Below are 23,048 nucleotides of genomic sequence, written 5' to 3'. Positions count from 1 at the left end.
GAGTGAGGGTCTAATTTTGTAATATGAACCCCAATAATGTCTGATTTTGTAATTTTATTTCCTAAATTTTGACTATTAATGGTCACCAGGATTCAGGATTCACAACTTAGAACAGTGTGTGAGATATTCCAAGCGGATTCACATTCATAGAATCTTTCTCCTTTAGATATGGCGATGAATTCATCTCTTCATTACTTCTTCCTCCTTTTTTTAGCTGTGATTTTGTTTGGGCGTTCATGGTTTCATTCCAACAAAGATAACCTGGATTGCTCTCTCAACAATTCATTATGCACTTCAAAAAACCGAATTCAAGCCAAATCAGGCCCTGTTCTAGAGACCACCAAAGACAAAGAACCACGTATAGACCACTCTACAGAAACCCCTTACCATCCACTAGACCCTCTCACTTTGCAGGAAATCAGCAAAGTTCGAGCTATTATCTCCTCTTTCGAACCCTTCACTTCTACCTTCCCTGCAATTCATTCTGTCATGCTCGATGAACCAGAGAAGTCTACAGTCCTGAGTTGGAAGAAAGGAGACCCACTTCCCCCTAGAAAAGCCTTCGTGATTGCATTCTTGAACAGTCAATCTCACTTGCTCACCATCGATTTGGAAACAAATCAGGTCACAAGCCATGAAATCCACCAGGGTTCTGGATACCCAGGTCTCACCTTTGATGATATGTCTGTTGCATATAATGCTCCTCTCAAAAACCCAGAATTCCTCGAGATCATCTCCTCCAGAGGCGTTAATATATCCGATCTGACATGCTCACCACTCGCCATAGGATGGTATGGAGCAGAGGAAGAAGGAAGAAGATTGGTGAAGGTTTCTTGTTATTCCCTCGAAGGCACGGCTAATTTCTACATGAGACCCATTGAAGGGCTTATAGCTGTCGTCGATGTAGACACCGGAGATGTTGTTCGGATCTCCCATACTGGTCGAGGAATCCCAATTCCTTCAGGTGAAGATACAGATTATCGCTACTCTGTACAAAAAGAAACAGAGGACATGATGAAACAACCATTGAACCCAATTTCTATAGAACAACCCAGAGGACCAAGTTTCAGTATTGAAGATGGGCATATAGTGAAATGGGCGAACTGGGAATTCCATCTGAAAGCTGACGCTCGTGCCGGAGTTATAGTATCAAGGGTTATGGTTCATGACCCAGAAACCGGTGAGGTTAGGAGTGTTATGTATAAAGGTTTTGCTTCTGAACTGTTTGTGCCTTACATGGATCCTGCCGATGCTTGGTACTTCAAGACTTACATGGACGCCGGCGAGTACGGCATGGGCGTGACCGCGATGCCTCTTGTTCCTCTTAACGATTGCCCTCGTCATGCTTATTACATGGACGGTGTCTTCGCAGCTCCCGACGGCAAGCCGTACGTTCAGTCCAATATGATCTGCGTGTTCGAACGATATGCTGGTGATGTTGGTTGGCGACATTCTGAAACCCCAATCAGTGGCATGGAGGTTTGTATTGTTATTCTTTCGATTCATAGCAAACCCAAAACGATCAAATCATTTTCAAACGCAATCAGTCTCTTAAATTTTTACTATACATATATATATATATATATAGATTCGTGAGGCAAGGCCAAAAGTGACGCTTGTGGCTCGCACGGCAGCATCAGTTGGGAATTACGATTACATAGTAGACTGGGAGTTCCAAACAGATGGGCTAATTCGCATTAAGGTTTGAACAAGTTTTCATTTTTTGCTAATCAAATTTGAATTCAGAAAAAGAGTTGATTGATGAAGAAGAAATGGACATATACAGGTAGGGCTTTCAGGGATGTTGATGGTGAAAGCAACCCCTCTTCAAAATATGAATCAAGCAGGTAAAGCTGAGGAAGAAGCCATGACTGGGATTCTGGTGTCGGAGAATCTTATCGGTGTAGTACATGATCACTTTGTTACATTCCACTTGGATATGGACATAGATGGTGTGGAGAACTCTTTTGTGAAAATGAACATGAAGAAGGAAGAGACCTTCCGAGGGGAATCACCAAGGAAAAGCTATATGAAGGTCAAAAGAGAAGTTGCTCAGACAGAGAAGCAAGCACAAGTGAAGCTTAAACTCTATGAACCAGCTGAATTCCATGTTGTAAACCAGGGCAAGAAGTCAAGAGTGGGAAACCCTACTGGTTACAAGCTCGTCCCTAGCGGCACAGCAGCGAGCTTGCTCGATCACCAAGACCCTCCACAATTACGTGCTTCATTCACAAATAACCAGGTTAAGATTCATCTTTGAAATTAAACTTAACCCATTAAAAGAAAGGTGTTCGATCGGCTCAAATTGGTTAAATCCTGATTTTTGATTGATTATTATCAGATATGGGTGACACCTTACAACAAAAGCGAGCAATGGGCAGGAGGGCTTCTTGTTTGGCAAAGCAAAGGAGAGGATACACTTGCTGTCTGGTCTGAAAGGTATGAACATGAATTGTCTTGCAGTTGCTGTTTCCATGAATGTGTATAAACTTGCAGATTGATGATGATATGATAATAATGTTGCAGGGATCGATCAATTGATGATAAAGATATTGTGTTGTGGTATACACTGGGATTTCACCATATACCATGCCAGGAGGATTACCCCATCATGCCAACAGTATCTGCAAGTTTTGATCTGAAACCAGTAAATTTCTTTGATAAGAATCCCATCTTAAGGGCATCTCCTAACGTTGAGAAAGACTTGCCATTCTGTAAAGCTACAGCTTCTGATTGAGTAGATTAATTGAGATGGTCTTCTTCAATTAGGTCCACAAATTAAGAGCTATGTACATTTTTACACGACAAAAGCATACTCTTGAAGAGTATTGTCATGCATGTTGTTCCACAAAATAATGTAATTGAACTCAACTAATTTTCCTTCGACTCTTTTGGTAAATCATAATTGAGATACCCTGTAACAGTGTAAACCATTTTCACTAGAAATGACCGACAAACATATAATTGAATGATACAAGTTTCTTTTTTTGGGTATGAAACTCATTCATTCCAGCGACCGAGACAAACACATGGGGAGGTCCATAGAGTCATTCAGTCACGGAGTGGTACAAGGCCATGATGTCGAGCTTAGAATCGACAGAGCCACCTTTACCAGTTCATTGACCACAACATTGGCCATTCTATAAATATAAGTAAAAATTGAATGATACAAGTTGCAACCACCAAACCTTTATGTAGAATTTACCGTACCCAACATATGAATGGATGGAATTATTCAAGAGCCCACCAACTAGTCCTTCACATTCGAATGTTAGATTTGTAAGGCTTCTTTATTGGAATCATGTGCGGAAAGAGTGGAGTACTTTTTAGATAGATTCAATACATGCACCTACCACACTAGCACACATTCACAGTGATGTACATGTTTCCCCAACTTCCATGGATCAAGATCACAAAAGTCATAAAGAAAATCTAATCCAAATGTTAGAAAAACACTTCCCTTTGACACAAAAGAGTGCATTATCTTTTAAGTTCAATGTCACCTAATCACTTTGCATCTCCATAGGTCTTTTCTAGAGAAAATTATCTTTGAATATGAGTTTGGGTTTTGGGGTTACTAGATCTACGGTGTGGAGTTGTTTCCTTGGTCTTTCTTGGATATTATATTTGAACTTTACTAATGGAAATCAAAGTCAGCAGATTAGGGTAGTTTTTTGTTAGTCCCAGATTGACACTGAGAGGGGGGGTGAATCAGTGTCTTCAAAAATTCACCACAATGTGGCTGGGTCTACCAGACAGTGTACCACCACTCTGCAATCAAGGCACTCCAATATGTGCAACAAAGAAAAATAAACAAAAACGCAATGCACCAGAGTTTACGTGGTTTAGCCAAATTGCCTACATCCACAGAATAATACCCAACCTAGGGTTTCGTATATTACTCAATACACTCTTAGATATTTTGACTGCTACAACAGTCCAGGAACACCAATCCCTGTTATAGTCTAAAATGCAATTCAGACAAGGGCACCAACCCCAACCCCCTAGACAAGCTCCAACTTGCTAGGTCACATTATTTTGACTGCTACAACAGTCCAGGAACACCAATCCCCGCTATAGTCTAAAATGCAATTCAGACAAGGGCACCAATCCCAACCCCCTAGACAAGCTCCAACTTGCTAGGTCACAATGTAAACCAATAATTCAAGTTCCCCAAATTACATATGATCTAGGTTCTTCATCATTAATCATAACCTAGAAAATAATAGACAATCACTTGTGAATACGGGTTACCTCAACTTGTGTAAGATGCATGGTAACAATACTTGTTTCTCTTTTTCTCCAACTCTTTTTTTTTTCTTCTCTTTTCAATCTTTTTCAGTTTTCTTTCTTTAAAAAAGCCATACAACCATGTTCCCTTCTTTTCTTCTGCTGCTTCTTCTTTCTTCTCTTTCACTTTCTTTCTTGTTCAGCAAAACAAGAGACTTCTTATTCCCAAGCTTCAGATCTGCATAGCCAACCAATGTCTTCTGGTTCGACCTCCACGCTTTTCCCAAGCTCCTCGAAACGTCCTCTCTTTTGCTGGAGTTTGCTCTCCCTTTATAGATTAATTTAACTCAGAGTTTGAATCAAACTCAGAGTTCCTATCTGACTTAAACAAGGAGTGTTTTAACGTACAAATCGGACTAACTTCGAGATCTCCAATGAACAATCCCACCGTTGGATTTGAAGATCAAGAAGTCGTGAAGCTCTCCTCCAAAAATCGGCTCAATCGGACACTGGATGACCATCCGATGAAGAGGTTGATCAAAATTGGACTCAGAGTTTGAATCAAACTCAGAGTTCCTATCTGACTTAAACAAGGAGTGTTTTGACGTACCAATCGGACGAACTTAAAGATCTCTAATGACCAATCCCACCGTTGGATTTGAAGATCAATAAGTCGTGAAGCTCTCCTCCAAAAATCGGCTCAATCGGACACTGGATGACCATCCGATGAAAGGGTTGATCAACGTGGACAGAGACCCTCAAAAACGGGATTCTTGAGTTTTCTTTATTTGAATTGGATTCTTTCTCTCAAATCTAATTTCCATATCAAAGCCCACTTAAGTTGCCAACAATGACAACACCTTCATTTTAGGCCAATGGAACAACATTTTTGTATGACACGATTTCTTAGTTAATGAATTTCTCATTTTCATCCAAAAAAATGTAATCCGAAGACTACATGAGGGGAAAGCAGTCGTAGAAGCTTTGCCCCTTGCTTTGCAGAGATTGTTATGAAGTGACTAAATGACATCATTATCCCAGTCGAGCCCAAAAGAAAACCCCCCCTCCCCTTCGAAATCCATCTCTTTTGACTCTATAAATGCAAGCACCTGATATCTATGAGGGTTCACCCACCTCGGTTACAACATTTCTTTCTATTACGATGTGGTGGAAAGAAGCATGTTGTTCTTATTTTATATAATTCTACTACTAAGTAATGTTTAAAGTAAACCATATCTATAATGAAACATATCATTTCCATTTAATTTTTATATTTCTATATTATGTTTTATAAATATTTCTCTCTCATTTGAATTGATGAGGATAACACCAAACCTTCCCACTCTTATATATAAATATAGAAAAGAAAAGAAAGAAAAAAAAGATTATTACACTAAGCTGGGGTCATATTAGCTCTTAGACACTAGAAGAGTAAAATTTATTTATCAAATGAAAATCTCCCCCGGTTAGATGCTCGTCTACACATTCCATCAATCAACGTAAACAGATAAATTGACCAGCAAAGTAAAGGTTCAAAGAATCATAATTTTTTTAAGTATTTCGTCACTGAACTTTGGTAAAAAAATTATACATATTCCACAAGCATTGTGAAATATTTATAAAGAAAAACTCAGAAAATGAACTACCAGAAAAGAAAGAAAAAAAAAAAAAAAAGAATATTAAAACTTATCAAACTACTTACCAGAAAATGATATATATGTACTTGTCACTAGGGAACTAATTGCTCTCACTTTATGTTGTAACTGCCAAACAATTAATTAGTAAACTACTAATTGTTACTTAATTAATTCGATTATTGAATTCATTAGTGACAAATACACATTTATAATTTAAGAAAAAAGAGAGTTCCATATACCATCCTCTATGATAGTGACTAGGGGTGTAAACGGACTGGATTCGGATAGTGGTAATACCATATCCGCGTCCTATTATATTAGAATGGATTTGGATAATATCTTATCAGTTTTTTGACGGACTCACTCGGATTCAGATGATAATCGGATAATTATTTTCTTAAATAGATTATTTTAAATAGCATGAATACAGATTGAATATAAGTTTTTAACTACCTATTTACATATTTACCATTTTATTTGTGAGGGCTATGTTTGAAATTTAAGAATTTAGCAACTTTGGTAGCTATTTTAGAAGAAAATCGAGAAAAATATTCACATATCACAAGTAAAAAATGTATAAAATAAAAAAAATAAATCTAAATAAGTAACTTAATCGGATAATTTTATCAGACAGATAATAATCGGTAAGAAAGGGGTATATACCATATCCGCAACCTATTAGTAATCGGACAGATTCGGATACCCTTAAACGGATGCGAATTCGAAAGTGGATTTCAGTTATCCATTTACACCCCCTATATGATACATCAATAACATAATAGAAAACACGATTATTCGTATGAGGTCCACATAATTAGAAAAAGATAACCTATACATGGGAAAATATTTTTACATAAAATTGTCATTTTCTCCTACAGTGGTGATTGAACTCAATGGTTTCATATATGGTTCATGATTTTTTTGGTAAATTATCAACAAGTTTTTTTAGATAGTTATCCTACCACATAGATTGAGATATTTATTTCAACTATTCAATATGTTAAATCAATCAAATATCACAAATCAAAGTCTAATTCAATCAAATACAATTTTTTCCCTATTTTTTTGAGGTTAAACTTTCCAGCATTATTATGGACGCTTATGCAAGTTGAAAGGACGTTCTTGTTATTTGAGAATTTTATTGGTTTTTATGTGCCAATGACATGGGCCTTAGTCATTAAGCCCATTAAGATAATATGGGCCTAAATTGGATTCCTTTTTCATTGTCACTGGTCCCCATGCTTCCATCATCTTCAATGTCTGATTCTCTTTTTCAGCTTCAGATACCACTAAACTAAAACCTTTTCCCTTTCCATACGATTCCAAAGCAAGATTCTATACAAAAAAACACAAAAATCCATAAGAAAAGTATAAGTTGGGATCCCATAAGGATCCCACAGATTCTTTCTTTAATTTTTCTTTTTAAGAATAAAAAGGAATCTACTAACTCCAGACATTGTGAATTTGGACCATATGATAGAATCAATGAACATCCACAATAGTCAACATCTTACCTAATCAAGGCTTTATCAAGCAAGCAAACCCTAAGATTTTGATGGAAAAATGATGTAATTGGAATAAAAATTCAACTTTTATCCACAAAAAATATGATAAAATAAAATTCTTGATGCAACTTTTTTCTTGATACACAAAGCTATAAACCCATATCAAGTTTATCTATCTTTATTATCGTGGGTGAAGAGATTCCCTAATTCCACTGGCATTTGATGTGACTCCTAAGTCAGTGGAAGTTCTCTTTGGGTGGTGGGGGCATAGATAATAATAAGTGTAGATTCCTTATTCGATCATACTTGGAAAGTCACTTTCCAACTTTCTATTTTTTTTTCTTTTTAACATAAATTTGATTTATATTGAGATTTCACAAATTTGGAGCCTATTCCTCCTAATTTGGAATTCAAATCTGAATCAACAAAACAAGAATACTATTGTCTTAGTGATGCGTCCAAAATCTGCTCAGCCCTTATATCACCTAGAAAATGACCTGCAAAACAATTGTTGGAAGTGGCCCGACCGTAGGGGTCAAGAGTCCACCTCCGATGACTAAGTCAGTTAATGAACTGATTACAAAGGATCTGACTAATTGCAGAGCTGCAATATGCATACGAATATTGGAATACGATTCAGTTACCTTCTTTGTACGTATATGACTTATATAGAGTTTACCTTCTAATCCTATTCGTTGAACATGTTCACGCCTTCTTCTGGCGGCCGTTAGATCTTGACGGTTAGACCCGTTAGTGGGGTAATGGACAACTTCCCTTGATCACATGATCTCGACGCTGCGGGTGTGGTAGTTGTCCGAGTTGGCACGATCGTCCCCTCTCGTAAGTGTTGATAATCGTCTTTGTGACGGGTTATCCATCCCGAGAATCTCGAACTCATGCTTGCCTGTTGACCATGTAAGGTTTCTTCCTTAGCACGCTATCTTCAAACCCAGCTCGCCCGAACCTGAATCGGTCAGTTCGTCCCTAAACAGGGTTGAGGGTTGAACCAAGGACGGACCTGGTTTACCAATATTTTTCCTGTATCACTTAGTAATTGAAGGAGGGGAGATGTTAAATTTCAGTTTACTTTGAAATTTAATGCCTCATGATTTGATTACTATATTAATGATGAAAGTTACTTATTTGGTGCATGGCTTTCGCTAGGTTGAATCAGTTTGTTCGAGTTTTATAGAGTTATGTGAAATTGTTTTTGGTGTAGTATCATTAATATGGTATGCATTGTGAGAAATCATTTTTAGTGACTTTGTGCCAACATGATGTCACTAAAATGCATCTTCAAGCATCAATAAGGATAAGATTTTTACCTTTTATGAGTATAATTAAGTTTAATAAGAATCAACCAAAATCCCGACCGAATTGTATCAACTTACATTGGTTTCTATTAAATTTTTGTTATCCTTATTACATCGTTTTACAAAACAAGTTTTGGGAAATGGAGCAAAGAAAACTTCATTGTTACAAACCCTAAATATTCTCGCGTTTTTCCTTGTTTGCAGCTCTATTATGACTCACTTGGCCGTACGATACAAGTAAAATTTTCCAACTTTAATTGCTTGGTTCATTATTCTTTCATTTGCCACATCGTTTCTCACAAGATAAAGTAAACTATTTATTTGAATAGCAAGTAGTGCTTTTGTTAATTCATTTGAGCATAACCAATTAATACTACATGATTAGTCCCCCTTTTATTTATTTATTTATTTATCTGAAATATCAGCTGGCCTATGAAGGAAGAATCATTGTTTATTAAATTAACTAATCAATCTAATTATTATTTATTAGGAATTAATATTTTTGCCAATGAAATCAAAACCAAATAAAAAAGAGAACTTATGGGATCTAATCGGACCTTGGATGGAAATTTTCCGTAAGAATTAAAAAACAATTATTCTGATAAATAAATAAATAAATAAATAAATAAATATATATATATATATATATATATATATTATATATATATATATATATATATATATATATATATATATATATATATATATATATATATATATAAAGGTCCGATCTGAGACATATCCACTACTTGTAAATAAGTCATCAAATTTCAACATATCTGTTAATTTAAGAAGTTTAATTTGTAATCAATTCTTTATACCACAAATTAGTGGTTGACTTTTTTAATTTTTAATTTTCAATTTAAGAAGTTTTCATTTTATTCTTTCTTTATATTTTAATTCAGAGATTTTCTTCGTGATAATAAAACTCTCCCCTATAATTCAACTGTATAAACTAAATTAAAATAATATTTGATTGATTAATTGCAACCAATTGACGCCCTCAATCCATTTTTAGGGCCAAATAACAAAAACAAACCAGTCTTTCTCACATCCAAATCTATTAAACATATTTTTTTTGAAAACTGATAATTTTTCATATATTAGAGAGGGAGGTATTGCCTAATATACCATTAAATAAGATCAAATCTACGACCTCTTTGTTGACCTGTGCGACATGTTGCACGCTACCATTTGATAGCCACTTGTCAGAATCAAACTGCACTATACAGTCTATACTGGGATTTTCGATATTTTCGTTTTACGAGATTCATATGATATACCATATAATAATACGTAATTTATATTTTTCCATATAAAATATGACCTGATATTTTTCTTGCACTTGTCACGATCAGAAGTGCGTTTTTCTTCAGTGAATCATATAAGTTGACATGAATACGCCTTGAAATAGCTCGTCACTGTCCTCTCTCACACTTATCTCTTCTTTCTCTGTGTGCTGGCTTCTTGCTGCAGCTCCAGAAATGGAGTCCAAAGGTTTCATTCGCTTTGTGTTTCTTGTTGTATCAGGGCTTCTGGTTCTTCTTATAACTCGCTCCTTGATTCAACTCCCAACTCCCTCTGATGATGATGCAGAGCTGATTTCCGGCAACCGATTCTTTCCCAAATCGGACCTTACTACCAAGGACGACCGAAGGAGATGGAACCAGAAACGCACCAACCATGAAACCCAACTTCCTCTCCACCCGCTTGACCCTCTTACCATACAAGAAATCAATAAAGCAAGAACCATCCTTTCTTCTCACCCTTCTCTCTCTTCTTCTCCCTACACTATTCACACTCTAGTTCTTGAAGAACCAGAGAAGAATTTGGTTCTCAAATGGAAGAAAGGCGATCCTCTCCTACCCAGAAAAGCTTCTGTCGTGGCCCTTGCCAAAGGCCAGAGCCACCTGATCACCGTCGATTTAGGATCCAGCAAGGTGATCCACAGCGAAGTTGTAGCTTCGCCGGCGGGGTACCCTATGATGACTATAGAAGACATGACTTCTGCTACGTGGGCTCCATTATCCAACGGTGACTTCAACCGTACGATCCTCGACAGAGGGGTTGATCTAGCGGACCTTGCTTGCCTACCCATCTCGTCTGGATGGTTTGGGAAGAAGGAAGAGAAGGGAAGGTTGATCAAGGTTCAGTGTTACTCGATGCAGGGAACGGCAAATTTCTACATGAGGCCCATCGAAGGGCTCACGGTGCTTCTGGATATGGATACCAAAGAGGTGGTGGAGATTTCCGATCTTGGCCGTGATATTCCAATCCCGAAATCTGCAAACACCGATTATCGTTACGCAGCACAGAACAAGCGGGTCAAGCTTCTCAACCCGATATCGCTAGAGCAGCCGAAAGGGCCAAGTTTTAAGGTGGAAAACGAGCATATAGTCAAGTGGGCCAACTGGGAATTCCACTTGAAACCCGACCCGAGAGCTGGTGTGATCATCTCGAGAGCCATGGTGAGAGATGAGGAGACGGGAGAGATGAGGAACGTGATGTACAAAGGGTTGACTTCAGAGCTGTTTGTGCCTTACATGGATCCTACCGATGCTTGGTACTTCAAAACCTACATGGATGCTGGGGAATACGGGTTCGGACTTCAGGCCATGCCGCTTGACCCGCTTAACGATTGTCCACGAAATGCTTATTACATGGACGGCGTGTTTACGGCGGCGGACGGAAAGCCTTTCGTCCGATCCAACATGGTGTGTGTGTTCGAAAGTTATGCCGGAGATATTGGGTGGCGCCACTCTGAAAGCCCCATCACCGGCTTGCCGGTAAGAGATAGATATCATTTTAGAATTTTTTTTAGAATTTTCAAACTCCATTATACATAAATAGTCGGTTTTGGCTTTTGGCTTGTGGGGTATAACAGATAAAGGAAGTGAGACCAAAGGTGACGCTTGTAGTAAGAATGGCAGCTTCCGTTGCCAACTATGATTATATCATGGATTGGGAGTTCCAGCAAGATGGGCTTCTCCGTATCAAGGTTTGTCCACAGAAAACTCAACCCGAAATAAACCAGCCAAACTGGTACGTACGGTCCAACCAAAACTGAACCAAACCTAACGAACCAACTAATTGCAGGTTGGGCTGAGTGGGATACTGATGGTGAAGGGTACAAAATACGATAACATGAACCAGGTACCAACGGAAGAAGAACTCTACGGCACACTCTTGTCGGAGAATGTCATCGGTGTCATTCACGATCACTACATCACATTCTACCTCGACATGGATGTCGATGGCTCTGATAATTCTTTCGTCAAAGTGAATCTGGCAAGGAAACAGACCTCTCCAGGAGAATCACCTAGGAGGAGCTACTTGAAAGCCACAAGGAATGTAGCCAAGACAGAGAAGGATGCCCAGATTAAGCTGAAGCTCTATGACCCATCAGAATTCCATGTAATTAACCCAACAAAGAAGACCAGGGTAGGTAACCCAGTTGGATACAAGGTTGTAGCTGGGGGTACAGCTGCAAGCTTACTGGATCTCCATGACCCTCCACAGATGCGAGGAGCATTCACCAACAACCAGGTAATAATGAAAAATCTAAAAACATCCTTCCTTCACTACATTATATATGATCAAATTAGATGCATGGTTAAAGTTAAAGTTTACCTTCATGAGATTGTTTTTGTGTTTGGCAGATATGGGTGACACCTTACAACAGAAGTGAGCAATGGGCAGGTGGCCTTTTTGTGTACCAGAGCAAAGGAGAGGACACCCTTGCTGTGTGGTCTGAGAGGTAATAAATCAGCAGAAGCAAGCATTACCTGTGACATTTCAAATAAAGAAAATTTAGACCCACTGTTTGATGGTTGATAATACTTTCAGGAACCGGGCGATTGAGAACAAAGACATTGTGCTATGGTACACATTGGGATTTCATCACATACCATGCCAAGAGGATTTCCCCATCATGCCTACTGTTTCTTCACATTTTGAGCTAAAGCCAGTCAATTTCTTCGAAAGCAATCCCATTCTCCACACGCCACCAAATGTCGAGGAAGATCTACCAGTTTGCAAGGCAGTTGCTTCAGTTTGACAAGATCTTGGCCTAATATACCAACACGGCATGAATGTGCATGGGACAACTGCACATGAAAGAGGTTTACTTCCCTTTAAGAATAAACAGGAATAGCAAAGGGGCTAAAAAATTAAAAAGAAAAGAAGAGTAGTAGAAGTAGGAAGTTACAAGTAACAACCTCATCTCTGTTCTCTTTCCCTCTTCTGTATGTGAAGATAACACCCTCTGTAAGATTTGTACTCATGGAACATCCCTCTTCAATTGGAAAAGAAAACCTCTTCAGTGGTACTAAAACAAATGCATGTGTTTCAAACGTTAATATATAGTACTGACAAGCTTCGTTTTCCTCTGTTACTTGGTCAATCTATCAATGGGATTCAGTAAGGTTAATGATTCAGAAAAGAAATGGTTAGTAACAAGCTAGAAGTTTAAACGAGTAAGAATCCAAATTACAATCCCAGCGTCTAGCTTGAAAATGCTCAATCATATTCACCAGTGTGATTCGACGTAGTGCATAGCATCAGGTCCTGAGGAAATTTGAGCTAAAGAAGAGTGCTGCTTTTTTAGAACATGGTTAATCTGTAAAGGTTGGATTTAGATATAATCCTATGTTATCAAGTTCGCCTTTCTCATCGTTCTGCTAATTTTCTCTGTATAAAGGTAAGGTAAATGCAAATCAGAAGAAGACATTCAATGGCTATATGTACTTAACACTGGCTTTGTTACAACCCAATTCTACAAAGTTGCCGTATGTAGTATGATCAGCTTTCCCTCTTCTCATTCTGCAAATACTTCAAAACACCATATGTGACGGTCCCACCCACAAACAAGAAAACCGTTGGAGTGAATGATGGATACAAATATTTCACCAAAAATTGATCCCATTCCTCTGGCAGGAAGCCTGTACAAGCAGACAATTGGCAAGATTAACTCAAGGGATGCCAAGTGGTAGATAAACCTGGATGGCAAGATTAACATAGATGCAATTAAAAAAGTCCAAAACTTCCGTTTTCAAGCCAAACTAGAAACCAAGAACTGTAATGGATGAAATTTAGGACTCAAGTCTTAGTTTTGTCAGGTGGCACCCAATCAGAAACTGAAAGCTAATAACAGACAGAGATTAACCAGTGAATACCATAATTATACATGTAATGCAAGTTGTTTGTCAGTCACCCTACATAACTAAATGGGAATTGTGGTTCAAGGGGATCCTCAAATATGGTTGCTATAGCCATCTGAATTCCTTTTACCATATCCAGTCTGACCAAAATAATTTCTAAAAATATATACTCTTTATAGATGCCAAAATTGAATGAAGCTTCATTCATCTATAACAAAGATCATTTTTTTTTGGATGAATAAAATAACAAGGATCATTAAAAAAACCAATGCTTCATTTTTGTGGGATGGGCAGGTTATATATAAATAGAGAAACACCGATTAGCTAACCACCATCAGAATCCGAAAAATATTTTACCAGCAAGAGTTATGGAAGCCATGTAAACGTTTGATATTAGAACTAGAAAATCAAATGTTCCACTGCATGTGCAGTGCAGATATATTGGCAGTAAACTCATAGAACAGGGTGGAACAAAATAGGGAAATGGCATAATCAAACCATATAAACTAGTGGGAGTATTTAGCAATAATGATGGTCCAATGACATCAATTACAAAATTTCCACAGGTCCACATCAAGATATAGTGGAATCCTCCACTTAACAGGTAGATTCCACTAAGATTTTGTACATACCTAAGCCAAATTGGTTATTTGACGATTCAGATAACTTTTGAAATGGATGGAAAGAAAGAGTACACAACCCACTAACATATTTCTTATACCCAGACTCCCAGCTTTCTTCTTTTTCTTCCCCTTTTTATTTTATTTTATTTGGGGTGGGGGGGAGGTACCATTGGACAGCTATTCACTGTCTTAGACTAGTAAGGCAAGGAGACAAACCATGGACAGGTATAAGTAGTTCCTGGAATAGTATGTTCACACTATTTTATTAGGAGTCTCACGCTCTACAGCAGTCTATGATCACCAGAATAGGCTGATTGATTTAATTCTTTCACTGTCAGAGTAATAAAATTCTCATAATATGCATGACCCTAGCCATTATGAAGCATTATACGGCTGATATAGTTCCACCAACATTAAACCGCACATAAATCTGCCCTTTCATTTTAAAAGATTCCTTGGCTTTTGATATCCCATTTTACTACATTTAAACAATAACCCCATCTATCATTCTTATCTCAAAAGAGAAGATTTACCCCATCTATCATTCTTATCTCAAAAGAGAAGATTTACCCCATCTATCATTCTTATCTCAAAAGAGAAGATTTACATAACCATTGACATCAATATCAAACTCATGTGAAGACTCAATCTGTTTCTCCAATCCATGGCACATTCAGTTAGCTTAAAAATATTCATCTCTACATAAGCTCCTAAATACCCCATTATCTCTTCTGTTGTATTTTTTAAAAAGTTGAAAATGAATTTAACGATTCAAAACACCTCTTGTTTTGTTTTCCAATCCCCACATGGAGCATGCATGTATTTCTTTCACATGCTTTTTTTCTTCAAGTCTTCTGGTTGACCAGCATGTGTTAGTTAAAGTTTCCTGATGTTGGACAGTTAATATGTCTATTATATGACTGTTGAAGGTGCTCAGTTGCCTTACCAGCTTTTGGCCAAGTTATAAAATTTTATGGTGGGAGTATCTCTCTTGGGTTGTTTTGGACATCTTATGAATATCTCTCTTGCTCGCTTATTCTCTCAGGTTCTATTGTCAGTTCAGGATTTGTCTCTTTGCACTTTCAAGGAGTGTTTACATGTATTGTTAAGGACAGGCCTGGGAGTTATGACAAGGCACGGTTATTGAGTGCAACAAAACAGGAGGAGCCTTATTGAGGTTTTTATCATTGTGGGACTTGTTAGATGAACATGAAAGAAAATATGAACAGAGGAACGGAAAAAAGAGAGCAAGATGACACAAAGATATAACATGGTTCACACCAATGCAATGTGCTACGTCCACGGGCAAAGCTGAAGACGTTTCACTATGAAATGGAAGAACCAAGTTACAATGGAGATCTGTCAAAAATGCTAAAAAGTGGTACTAGAAAACTGTTACCTAGAAACTGTAAGTAGAAACCCCTCCAGTATCACTCTTGTTTTACAATATGACAAGTAAATAATATAAATACTCCTATACCAGGTTGAACCTACTGAAACAAGCCCACAGATATAACATCACAGCTCTCAGAGAAAATCCCATTCGGGTTGCTACTAAAATATGTTGGTGCAGGCAACACACATACCAAGGACTGACTCACAAGAACAAAGAACCTATAATTAAGGATAGTGACCGCTTGCATGCCTTAACCCCACCATTGCCTTGATGTCTTAAATTTTGTCAAATGCATAAGCATGTCAATTCTTAAGGGCTATAGGAATCGGCACACCTTGGGTGTTAACCTCACCAAGCTGGACACTGGGATATCTGAGTCCTTGAACTTGATCTATGTTACAAATTGTTATGCGCCAGACAAGTGTGACTTCATACCTGTATGGAGGTATGACGAAAGAGGCATCTACAATTAATCTTTGCAAGAGGCTTGACAATATTCAAGCCAAGGTGGAGATATTGGTAGTTTAATGTCTTGGTATTCTGTAAATTCTGCAAGTGTGCTGATTCCCTTGAGGGCTGAAGGCACTGATGATAAATTTTAAATAGACATACATATAGGTGATCTGGTAAGATCATGTGTAAGGTTTCCAAATATACTAGTAGAGGATGTCCTAAAATGACACTAGAAGAAGTTGCAGGGGAGAACATGTAGAACCTAGGTCTTGTAACATCTATGACCTCAGATAAGCCTCATGTGGTAGATCCCATTTGGCTGAGATTCTCTTGACTTTCTGGGCAGTGCCTAGGTACTCTTACTTTCATCTTTCATTTCTTACCACATTTCTTCCTTTCCTTTTTTTGTTTAGAGCTCTTTTTTCCCTACTTCTTTTTGTTTGCATCCATGTAGCTAACCTCATTAAGTTGGGATGAAGCTTGAGTGTTTTTTTTTTTTGGTTTACTCTTTTTCCATAACTGATCTGAGAGAGCTGTCAGATCTTAAATCTCAATTTAGACCTAGGCAATCTAGCTGAACCACATGAATTTTTGTATGTAATGTGACTTCCATTCTTTCCCATATTGTATTAGGTTCATGTTTTTCTACAATTACAGTGATAGATTGAAGTTCAAGTCTGGTTGAACGTCAACTGGATCCTTCACTGTCATCCCATCAGTAACTGATTTATAGAACTACCACTAGTCTCTCAAACCACACATTTGCTGCTAACTTTTCCTACATTTTCTCTCATGTAGAGATACCTTCTTTTTTTCAACATCCCTTTTTTTCAACAATTTTTTTTTCTTCAATATCCAACTTCCCAAGCTAATCAATCACCTATCAATCTAGAATGACGGTTGTATCATAGAATACACGATATGAATAACCAGGAAAACAGATATTAGAGATATGTCAATTGCCAAAACCTATTATCAGTACAAATCCTAATTGGAAATCGATTAGAAATATACCTGAGGCAGCGAGAGCAATACCCTCGACGAAGATGAGGGAACCGAGACCCAACCATGTGAGTAGAAAAGCACTCTCATTCGTCGACTGCTCCTCTGTCTGAGATTCACTCTGCTGCGAGAGGAATGCGGGTTTCTCCGCCGGAGTTCTGCGAATTATGGAAGATGTCCTCTCTCTACTCCTCTTACCCTTCGTTTTGCTACTAGCAGTACCCTCTGTTTCACTCAATTCAACACTGGAGGAAGAAGATGAAGAAGAACCGAAGCCAAGCCCGGCTTTCGTTGATTTCTTGGGAGGAGCCATAAGGGAACCGTCATCAGTTCCTTCATTTCCGATCTTATCTGGTGCTGATGATTCAACCCTCACTGTTAACCTCATTTTGGCGGGTGACTGCGAATGGAGAAGAACTGGAGAATTTCTTCTCATGAAACACGAAGATTGGATCGATAAAGCCATTTTTCGTCCGTGCGCGAGGATCTCAGATTCTTAATATACGTTTCAGAATCGTATGGTTTATCTAATTGGCAGAGCAACATCGAACAGATAAATCAAAAACAAAATAAATAAATAAATAAATAAAATCTTCTGTTATAAAAAAATGAGGTCCATTATAAGGAATACAGACCCCCTGATGTGGATTCATTAATTTTGTAAAAATACTGAAATTTTGCACTGCTCCGGGGGGGGGGGGGGGGGGGGGGGGGGGGGGGGGGGGGGGGGGGGGGGGAAAGGGGGGGGGGGGGGGGGGGGGGGGGGGGGGGGGGGGGGGGGGGGGGGGGGGGGGGGGGGGGAAAAAAAAAAAAAAAAAAAAAAAGGGGGGAAAAAAATAATTTTCCTAAACTTTTCCCAGGGGGGGGACCCGGGTGGGAAAACCCCCCCGGGGGGCCGGAGGGACCCTAACCGAGTGAACTAACACGAGCGACAAATCTAGAAGACACACGTGGCGAAGGGATTGATAAAATCAGAAAGGAAAAAAGGGCAAAAGAATGAGAGAGACGTATGTGGTGGCTGGTTTTAGGAATCCATCATCATCATCATTTCTTTTTGTTAAGGTCCGTTTGGTTGTCCCATACATAGCACAACATACTTCAACACACTTCTTTTTCCGACAAGTGTTGATGATTCCATTTCATTGGAAAGCTAACACCTGTCCTTTAAAAATCCCACGGTAATTTATAATTAAGTTTCTAGGTATAGAGATTTTTCTTTTCTTTTCTTTTAAATATTACAAAAACCCGCCCCTTCTGAATTAGAATTTACAGAAATACCACTTTTACTAAATTGCCGGAAAACGAGTTTTCGGATGAAACCCTAGCCATCCTTCTTCTCCGGCGACTATATCATCCAGACCCTGAGTTTCCCTAACAAAAAAAGCATGATGTTGGTCAACTGAACTGCTCTGTACATTTTTTTCTCTCAAATTTGCCAAGTTGCTTCAGAAAACTTGTAAGGTGGCACTCTCATCTGTATCTGTACTTGGGTCCTCAAAAACTGGGAACAGGAATCAAACCTATCTTCAGCAATCCTAGAAAGTTCTCACCTTTTTATAAAACAAAGAAAACCCCATCAAATGATAGAACGCAACCATTCAGACTTCACCCCATTCATGGTAATCTAGAGTGAAAATTAAAAAAGAGAGAGTAGAACTACTCAAACTGCAGAATCGGATTAGGGTTTACAAAGAAAACTTCCCAAGTTCCTTGCCCTCTTCTCATCTTCTCGCTTCTCGGAACTGGGACATTGAGTTGATTTTCATTCCCCCCCCCCCTTTTTTCTGAGATTTTTCATGGAGAGGATAGAAGTTCTGAAGAACAGCCACAATCTCCGGTGCTGTCGGTCACCGGAGATGGAAAAAATCTAGGATTTATGGAAGGCTTAGCTCAATTGCCTTCTGTATGCTGTAGGGTCTTATCGTAACCAAATTTGTTACGGCCTTGTTCTTTGTAATTTTTGGTGGTGGGTATTTGACTTCAAGTAGGAACCACCTCCCGGAGTTTCTTATTGTAAATTGGTTACGGTTTTTAACTTAAAAGAGTACATCGATTTCATCTAAATCGTATATTAACTTTAGATATACGTAGTGGTATAATACGCCGGCGCGGATATCAAAGAAAATCCCCATTCATGCATGTCCTCCAGGAAGGAATAGATCTCTGCTCACCTTTGGTTTTCTGGAGCAGCATCGATTATTACTGATTTGTCTTATTCCTTTAAACTTACCAGTTTAATGAAAATAATAGTGTTTTTCACAGATTATAACCCAATAATGGAAGCTGGGAAATAAAGAAGAAAGGAAGCTGGATACAAAAAAGACTAGATTCATTCATAATTATAAATCCACACAGGCTTGTGAAGAAGAAGAAGAAGATAACTGAGGCACACACATAAATAAGTAAAATCTTCCATGCTGTCACATGCAAGTTTATTCTACACCTATAGGCTATAGCACCGTAGAGATCCAGATCGAACGGATGGAACAGACAAGACTTGGGAAGTAAAATCATGGATAGACCTCGATGAGAGATCGAGCACCCAGAACAGGTTTGATCTTGTAATCAGTGAAACCAGCTTCCGTTGAAGATCTTCTTCCATTCTAGCTCAGTTCTCTCTTTACCCCCAACATCAACCATGCACAAAATGTCGAATAAGTACTGGGTTTCAGTCACATCAGGATTTTCTCCATTCTCAATGACCACCATGTCCAATATAATCACCTTCCCTCCCTCTTCTCTTGATGGAATCGCTTCCTTTGCATTCTTCAGAATCGAGATGCACTCCTCATCGCTCCAGTCATGTAAAACCCACTAAAAGTGACCCAGTTAGGATCCAAATAAATAAATAAATAATAATTCAACAACAGAACAGAACAGAACAGAGCAGGACAGCTGAGGAGAACGAGGATCTAATTAAGATGGTACGTACCTTGAATTGAACTGCATGAGAGGGAGGGATGGATTCAAACATGCTGCCACCGATGCCTTCAATGATGTCAGGTTTGGGTAAGGTAGCAACCACATGAGGGAGGTCATAAACAGAGCACCTGACATGAGGGAAGGCTTGGGCGATCACACGAGCTGCAGTTCCGGTGCCTCCACCGACGTCGACGATGGATTTGAGGTTTTGATAAACCTCCGGGCACTTACGGACCACTACATTCATCAAGAAACGAGCGTCAGAAGCCATACCTGCGTTGAACACAGCGTTCATCTCAGGGTGTTGGCTGTTATATTCCCAAAGGCTAACGCCATGGGTCATCTTAAAAAGCCTCTGTTCAGCGGTTTTAAACCATTCGCTGAACCGATGCCAAGTTACAACAAAAACAGGGTGAATCTCTTCTTCCATGAAATCCAAAAGGTTCAAGGGATTCTCCTTAACAAGGAGCTTCGAAGAGGGAGTGAGAAGATAAGTCTCTTCTACTCCTCCCTCTTCACTGGTCTGCCTGACAAAGAAGCCATGATGGGCAAGAAGCCGCATCAGGCGACGCAGGCAATCCCTTTTCACTGCTGGAATGGGTAGGGCTGAAGCCAGTTCAGTGAGTGTCACTGGTCGACCGCCATGGCTGGCGATCACATCAGGTATGCCCAGATCACAGGCACACTTGAGAGCCATTGAGTTGATGAAATTTAATATGTATTTCCATACATGAGCTTGCGCTAATGCATGATCTTCATCTCTCTCAGCTCCCTGAATCGCCATTAATCACACTCTTTACAACAACTCCAAAATTCACTCTTCCTCACCTATGCTCAGAAACCCACCTTCTCATCGGTTTATAAAGACTGCAACCACACAGCCCAGGCCCTGATCTGCAAAACCCATGTCCTCAATAGTTATATTTCCCTTCCATCACTTCTCTGCAAAAGTAACTTAACTGTCCTCAAGTTAAAATTTCCGTTGCTTCTTCTCAATAACTCTGTCCTCAACTCTAATTTTCTGCAACTCTTGCACCCTGCAAGACTAAGTCAGTGTCCTCAACTCTAATTTCCAGAGGGACCAGATCTTCTCCAGAGACGAATCTTCCTGTCAAAATCAAATGACGGTTAAACTTCCGTCAGTTATCTAGTACAAACAGATTTAAATTGTAAAAAAATACCTCAATAATTGATGAGAGGACACGTGGTAATCAGACAGCCTAGGGAAACATCCACCCAGATTTTTCTTTGTCTGAGTGCTCACGCCTGCAGAGACCAGTCTGTGAATTGATAAGTTTTAGTGGTGTGTGTAAATTTTTCCCTCGTCAGTCGTCACCATCGAAGATCTTTTACTTTCCCAGCAACCAAATGGAGGATAAACAACGTGTAACACAGTGGTTGGTCAGAATTCAATATAGATGCTCGATGTGTGACCATCATGATTCCAATCTCAGAAAGCCAATTTCAACTTCTACATTACATTAGGTTGTTCGAATCCCAAGTGTGTCTAAATGGTTTGGTCTGGTTCGCTTTGGTTTGGTTTAGCATATTAAACTATTGCATAAAAATATTGTAGTTGTTTATGGTTTATCTAATCATGAATATGACAAAAACTAATGATGTACGTGTTATCGATTATTGATAGTTAATTGGGAGTCTTAATGTTTTTAAAACCAAAGTTGTAAAGCCATTACCTTTTATTTAAAGGTTTCTGGGCTTCAGGTATGATATTTGCTCTTACTTTTATTATGAGTCAAGATCATCTCCCAGTTAGGGAGCACTCTGTGCTTTTCGACGACTTTACAACTACAAACTACACTGGGATTCACAGAATTAGATGATAATATTTATTATATATATTTTTATTTGTAGGCCCCACTGTAGTTTGTGGTTGTAAACTGTTGGGGAGATTATCCGAACTCTTTTATTATAACCTTTGTCTTCTTCTTCTTCTTCCAATAATGCATGACAAAGAGAACCTTAGCAAATGATAAAGAGATAAAGAGATACAGAAAACCTTAACAACAAGCTTAATTTACTTCATTAATACAAGAAGAAAATAATTCCACTGATCTAAATAAATTAAATTAAAATTTCCTCTTGGCGTAAGATATGATATAATTTTATGTCGCATCTCAGAGCCGGCGCCCGCCCCGCGCGCGGGCTTTGGCCAACTTTCCCGTGGGCCCCCGTGGGCCCGGGGGCCGATGTCGTTATCATACAGCCATAACAGGGCATGAGAAGGAAGGTGGGGAGGGTAGGTAAAAGGCGTTGAGGAACGAAAGGAGGAACTCAAGATTTCTTTGATCTTATTACTTCTACATAGGAAGCTACTACTATTGTGTGTTAGAAGCACATCAACATACGATCTGATATTTTATTGGGAAGAATGATATTGATCAATGCTACCACTAATGTCTACTAAAAAAAAGAAAAATGTTGGATGATGATGGAAGACCATTAATTTCTTCCACTTAATCAGATATTTCAAAGACTAATCTCAACTCTATGGTCTCAAAAAATTTCTTACTTCCAATCATACAAGCATACGTTTACCCAAAAAAAAAATCATACAAGCATACAGAGGAGAGAAGCATTTCAAATGGAATCATAACAAAACCAATATTTGATTTCTATTGATTTGTGGTCTTAGATCCCTGAGAAAGCTTCGAATGTGAAAAGGTTAAAAAGACCATGAAGGGGTGGGCTTGGCTTTATTGTTAAATATTGGGAGGGAAGCAAATGCTGGCATAGTTCATTCCAACAAGCTCCCTTTTAGAGGGGAGGCCTTAACACTTAGAGAAAGGG

At 38.7% G+C, this 23,048-nt stretch overlaps 3 protein-coding genes and 1 pseudogene across 6 annotated transcripts; 2 read left to right on the top strand and 2 right to left on the bottom strand.

The window, feature by feature from the left end:
• The first annotated feature begins 48 nt into the window (after positions 1-48).
• LOC149013912 (amine oxidase [copper-containing] gamma 1-like) lies at positions 49-2,990 on the top strand. The gene is made up of 5 exons (XM_089159953.1): positions 49-1,479; positions 1,589-1,702; positions 1,787-2,242; positions 2,342-2,439; positions 2,527-2,990. Exons 1-5 carry the CDS (start codon positions 169-171, stop codon positions 2,735-2,737), a joined length of 2,190 nt encoding a protein of 729 aa, XP_089016079.1. The 5' UTR covers positions 49-168; the 3' UTR covers positions 2,738-2,990.
• Positions 2,991-10,169: 7,179 nt separating this feature from the next.
• On the top strand, positions 10,170-12,758 carry LOC149013911 (amine oxidase [copper-containing] gamma 1-like). 2 transcript variants are annotated; one of them, XM_089158261.1, is made up of 5 exons: positions 10,170-11,471; positions 11,570-11,683; positions 11,782-12,231; positions 12,345-12,442; positions 12,532-12,758. In XM_089158261.1, exons 1-5 carry the CDS (start codon positions 10,170-10,172, stop codon positions 12,740-12,742), a joined length of 2,175 nt encoding a protein of 724 aa, XP_089014387.1. In that variant the 3' UTR covers positions 12,743-12,758. The 2 variants fall into 2 exon arrangements, with proteins under 2 accessions (XP_089014387.1, XP_089014388.1); XM_089158262.1 differs by lacking the exon at positions 12,532-12,758 and having other exon boundaries at positions 12,345-12,446.
• On the bottom strand, positions 12,708-17,894 carry LPA2 (low psii accumulation2). Of its 2 annotated transcripts, XR_016173924.1 has the most exons (3): positions 17,331-17,894; positions 12,903-13,625; positions 12,708-12,791 (listed from the first exon to the last, which is right to left on the bottom strand). XR_016173924.1 is itself a non-coding variant. In XM_089158263.1 (2 exons), the coding sequence occupies exons 1-2, from the start codon at positions 17,782-17,784 to the stop codon at positions 13,486-13,488; spliced, it is 594 nt and encodes a 197-aa protein (XP_089014389.1). In that variant the 5' UTR covers positions 17,785-17,894; the 3' UTR covers positions 12,859-13,485. The 2 variants fall into 2 exon arrangements, 1 of the variants encoding a protein (XP_089014389.1); XM_089158263.1 differs by lacking the exon at positions 12,708-12,791 and having other exon boundaries at positions 12,859-13,625.
• A 1,736-nt stretch (positions 17,895-19,630) lies between these two features.
• LOC149013909 (putative O-methyltransferase 3) lies at positions 19,631-21,329 on the bottom strand (annotated as a pseudogene). The gene is made up of 2 exons (XR_016174093.1): positions 20,251-21,329; positions 19,631-20,132 (listed from the first exon to the last, which is right to left on the bottom strand). The product of XR_016174093.1 is annotated as a putative O-methyltransferase 3 (transcript).
• Between the last annotated feature and the right edge of the window lie 1,719 nt (positions 21,330-23,048).

Source organism: Hakea prostrata, chromosome 6 (genome assembly GCF_041222555.1).
Source record: "Hakea prostrata isolate BN-2017 chromosome 6, UWA_Hpros_2, whole genome shotgun sequence".
Taxonomy (NCBI): Eukaryota; Viridiplantae; Streptophyta; class Magnoliopsida; order Proteales; family Proteaceae; genus Hakea; species Hakea prostrata.
The sequence above is the reverse complement of the archived record's forward strand: the minus strand, read 5'-3'. Positions and strand labels throughout refer to the sequence as shown.

Bases quoted from the DNA above. Each gene is read 5' to 3' on its own strand.
- LOC149013911 (XM_089158261.1), top strand. From the start codon at position 10,170: ATGGAGTCCAAAGGTTTCATTCGCTTTGTGTTTCTTGTTGTATCAGGG. The intron at 11,472-11,569 runs GTAAGAGATAGA...GGGGTATAACAG, and splicing joins GCCCCATCACCGGCTTGCCG to ATAAAGGAAGTGAGACCAAA. The intron at 11,684-11,781 runs GTTTGTCCACAG...AACTAATTGCAG, and splicing joins ATGGGCTTCTCCGTATCAAG to GTTGGGCTGAGTGGGATACT.
- LPA2 (XM_089158263.1), bottom strand. From the start codon at position 17,784: ATGGCTTTATCGATCCAATCTTCGTGTTTCATGAGAAGAAATTCTCCA. The intron at 13,626-17,330 runs GTATATTTCTAA...CTGCTTGTACAG, and splicing joins TATTGCTCTCGCTGCCTCAG to GCTTCCTGCCAGAGGAATGG.
- LOC149013912 (XM_089159953.1), top strand. From the start codon at position 169: ATGGCGATGAATTCATCTCTTCATTACTTCTTCCTCCTTTTTTTAGCT. The intron at 1,480-1,588 runs GTTTGTATTGTT...ATATATATATAG, and splicing joins CCCCAATCAGTGGCATGGAG to ATTCGTGAGGCAAGGCCAAA. The intron at 2,243-2,341 runs GTTAAGATTCAT...GATTATTATCAG, and splicing joins CTTCATTCACAAATAACCAG to ATATGGGTGACACCTTACAA.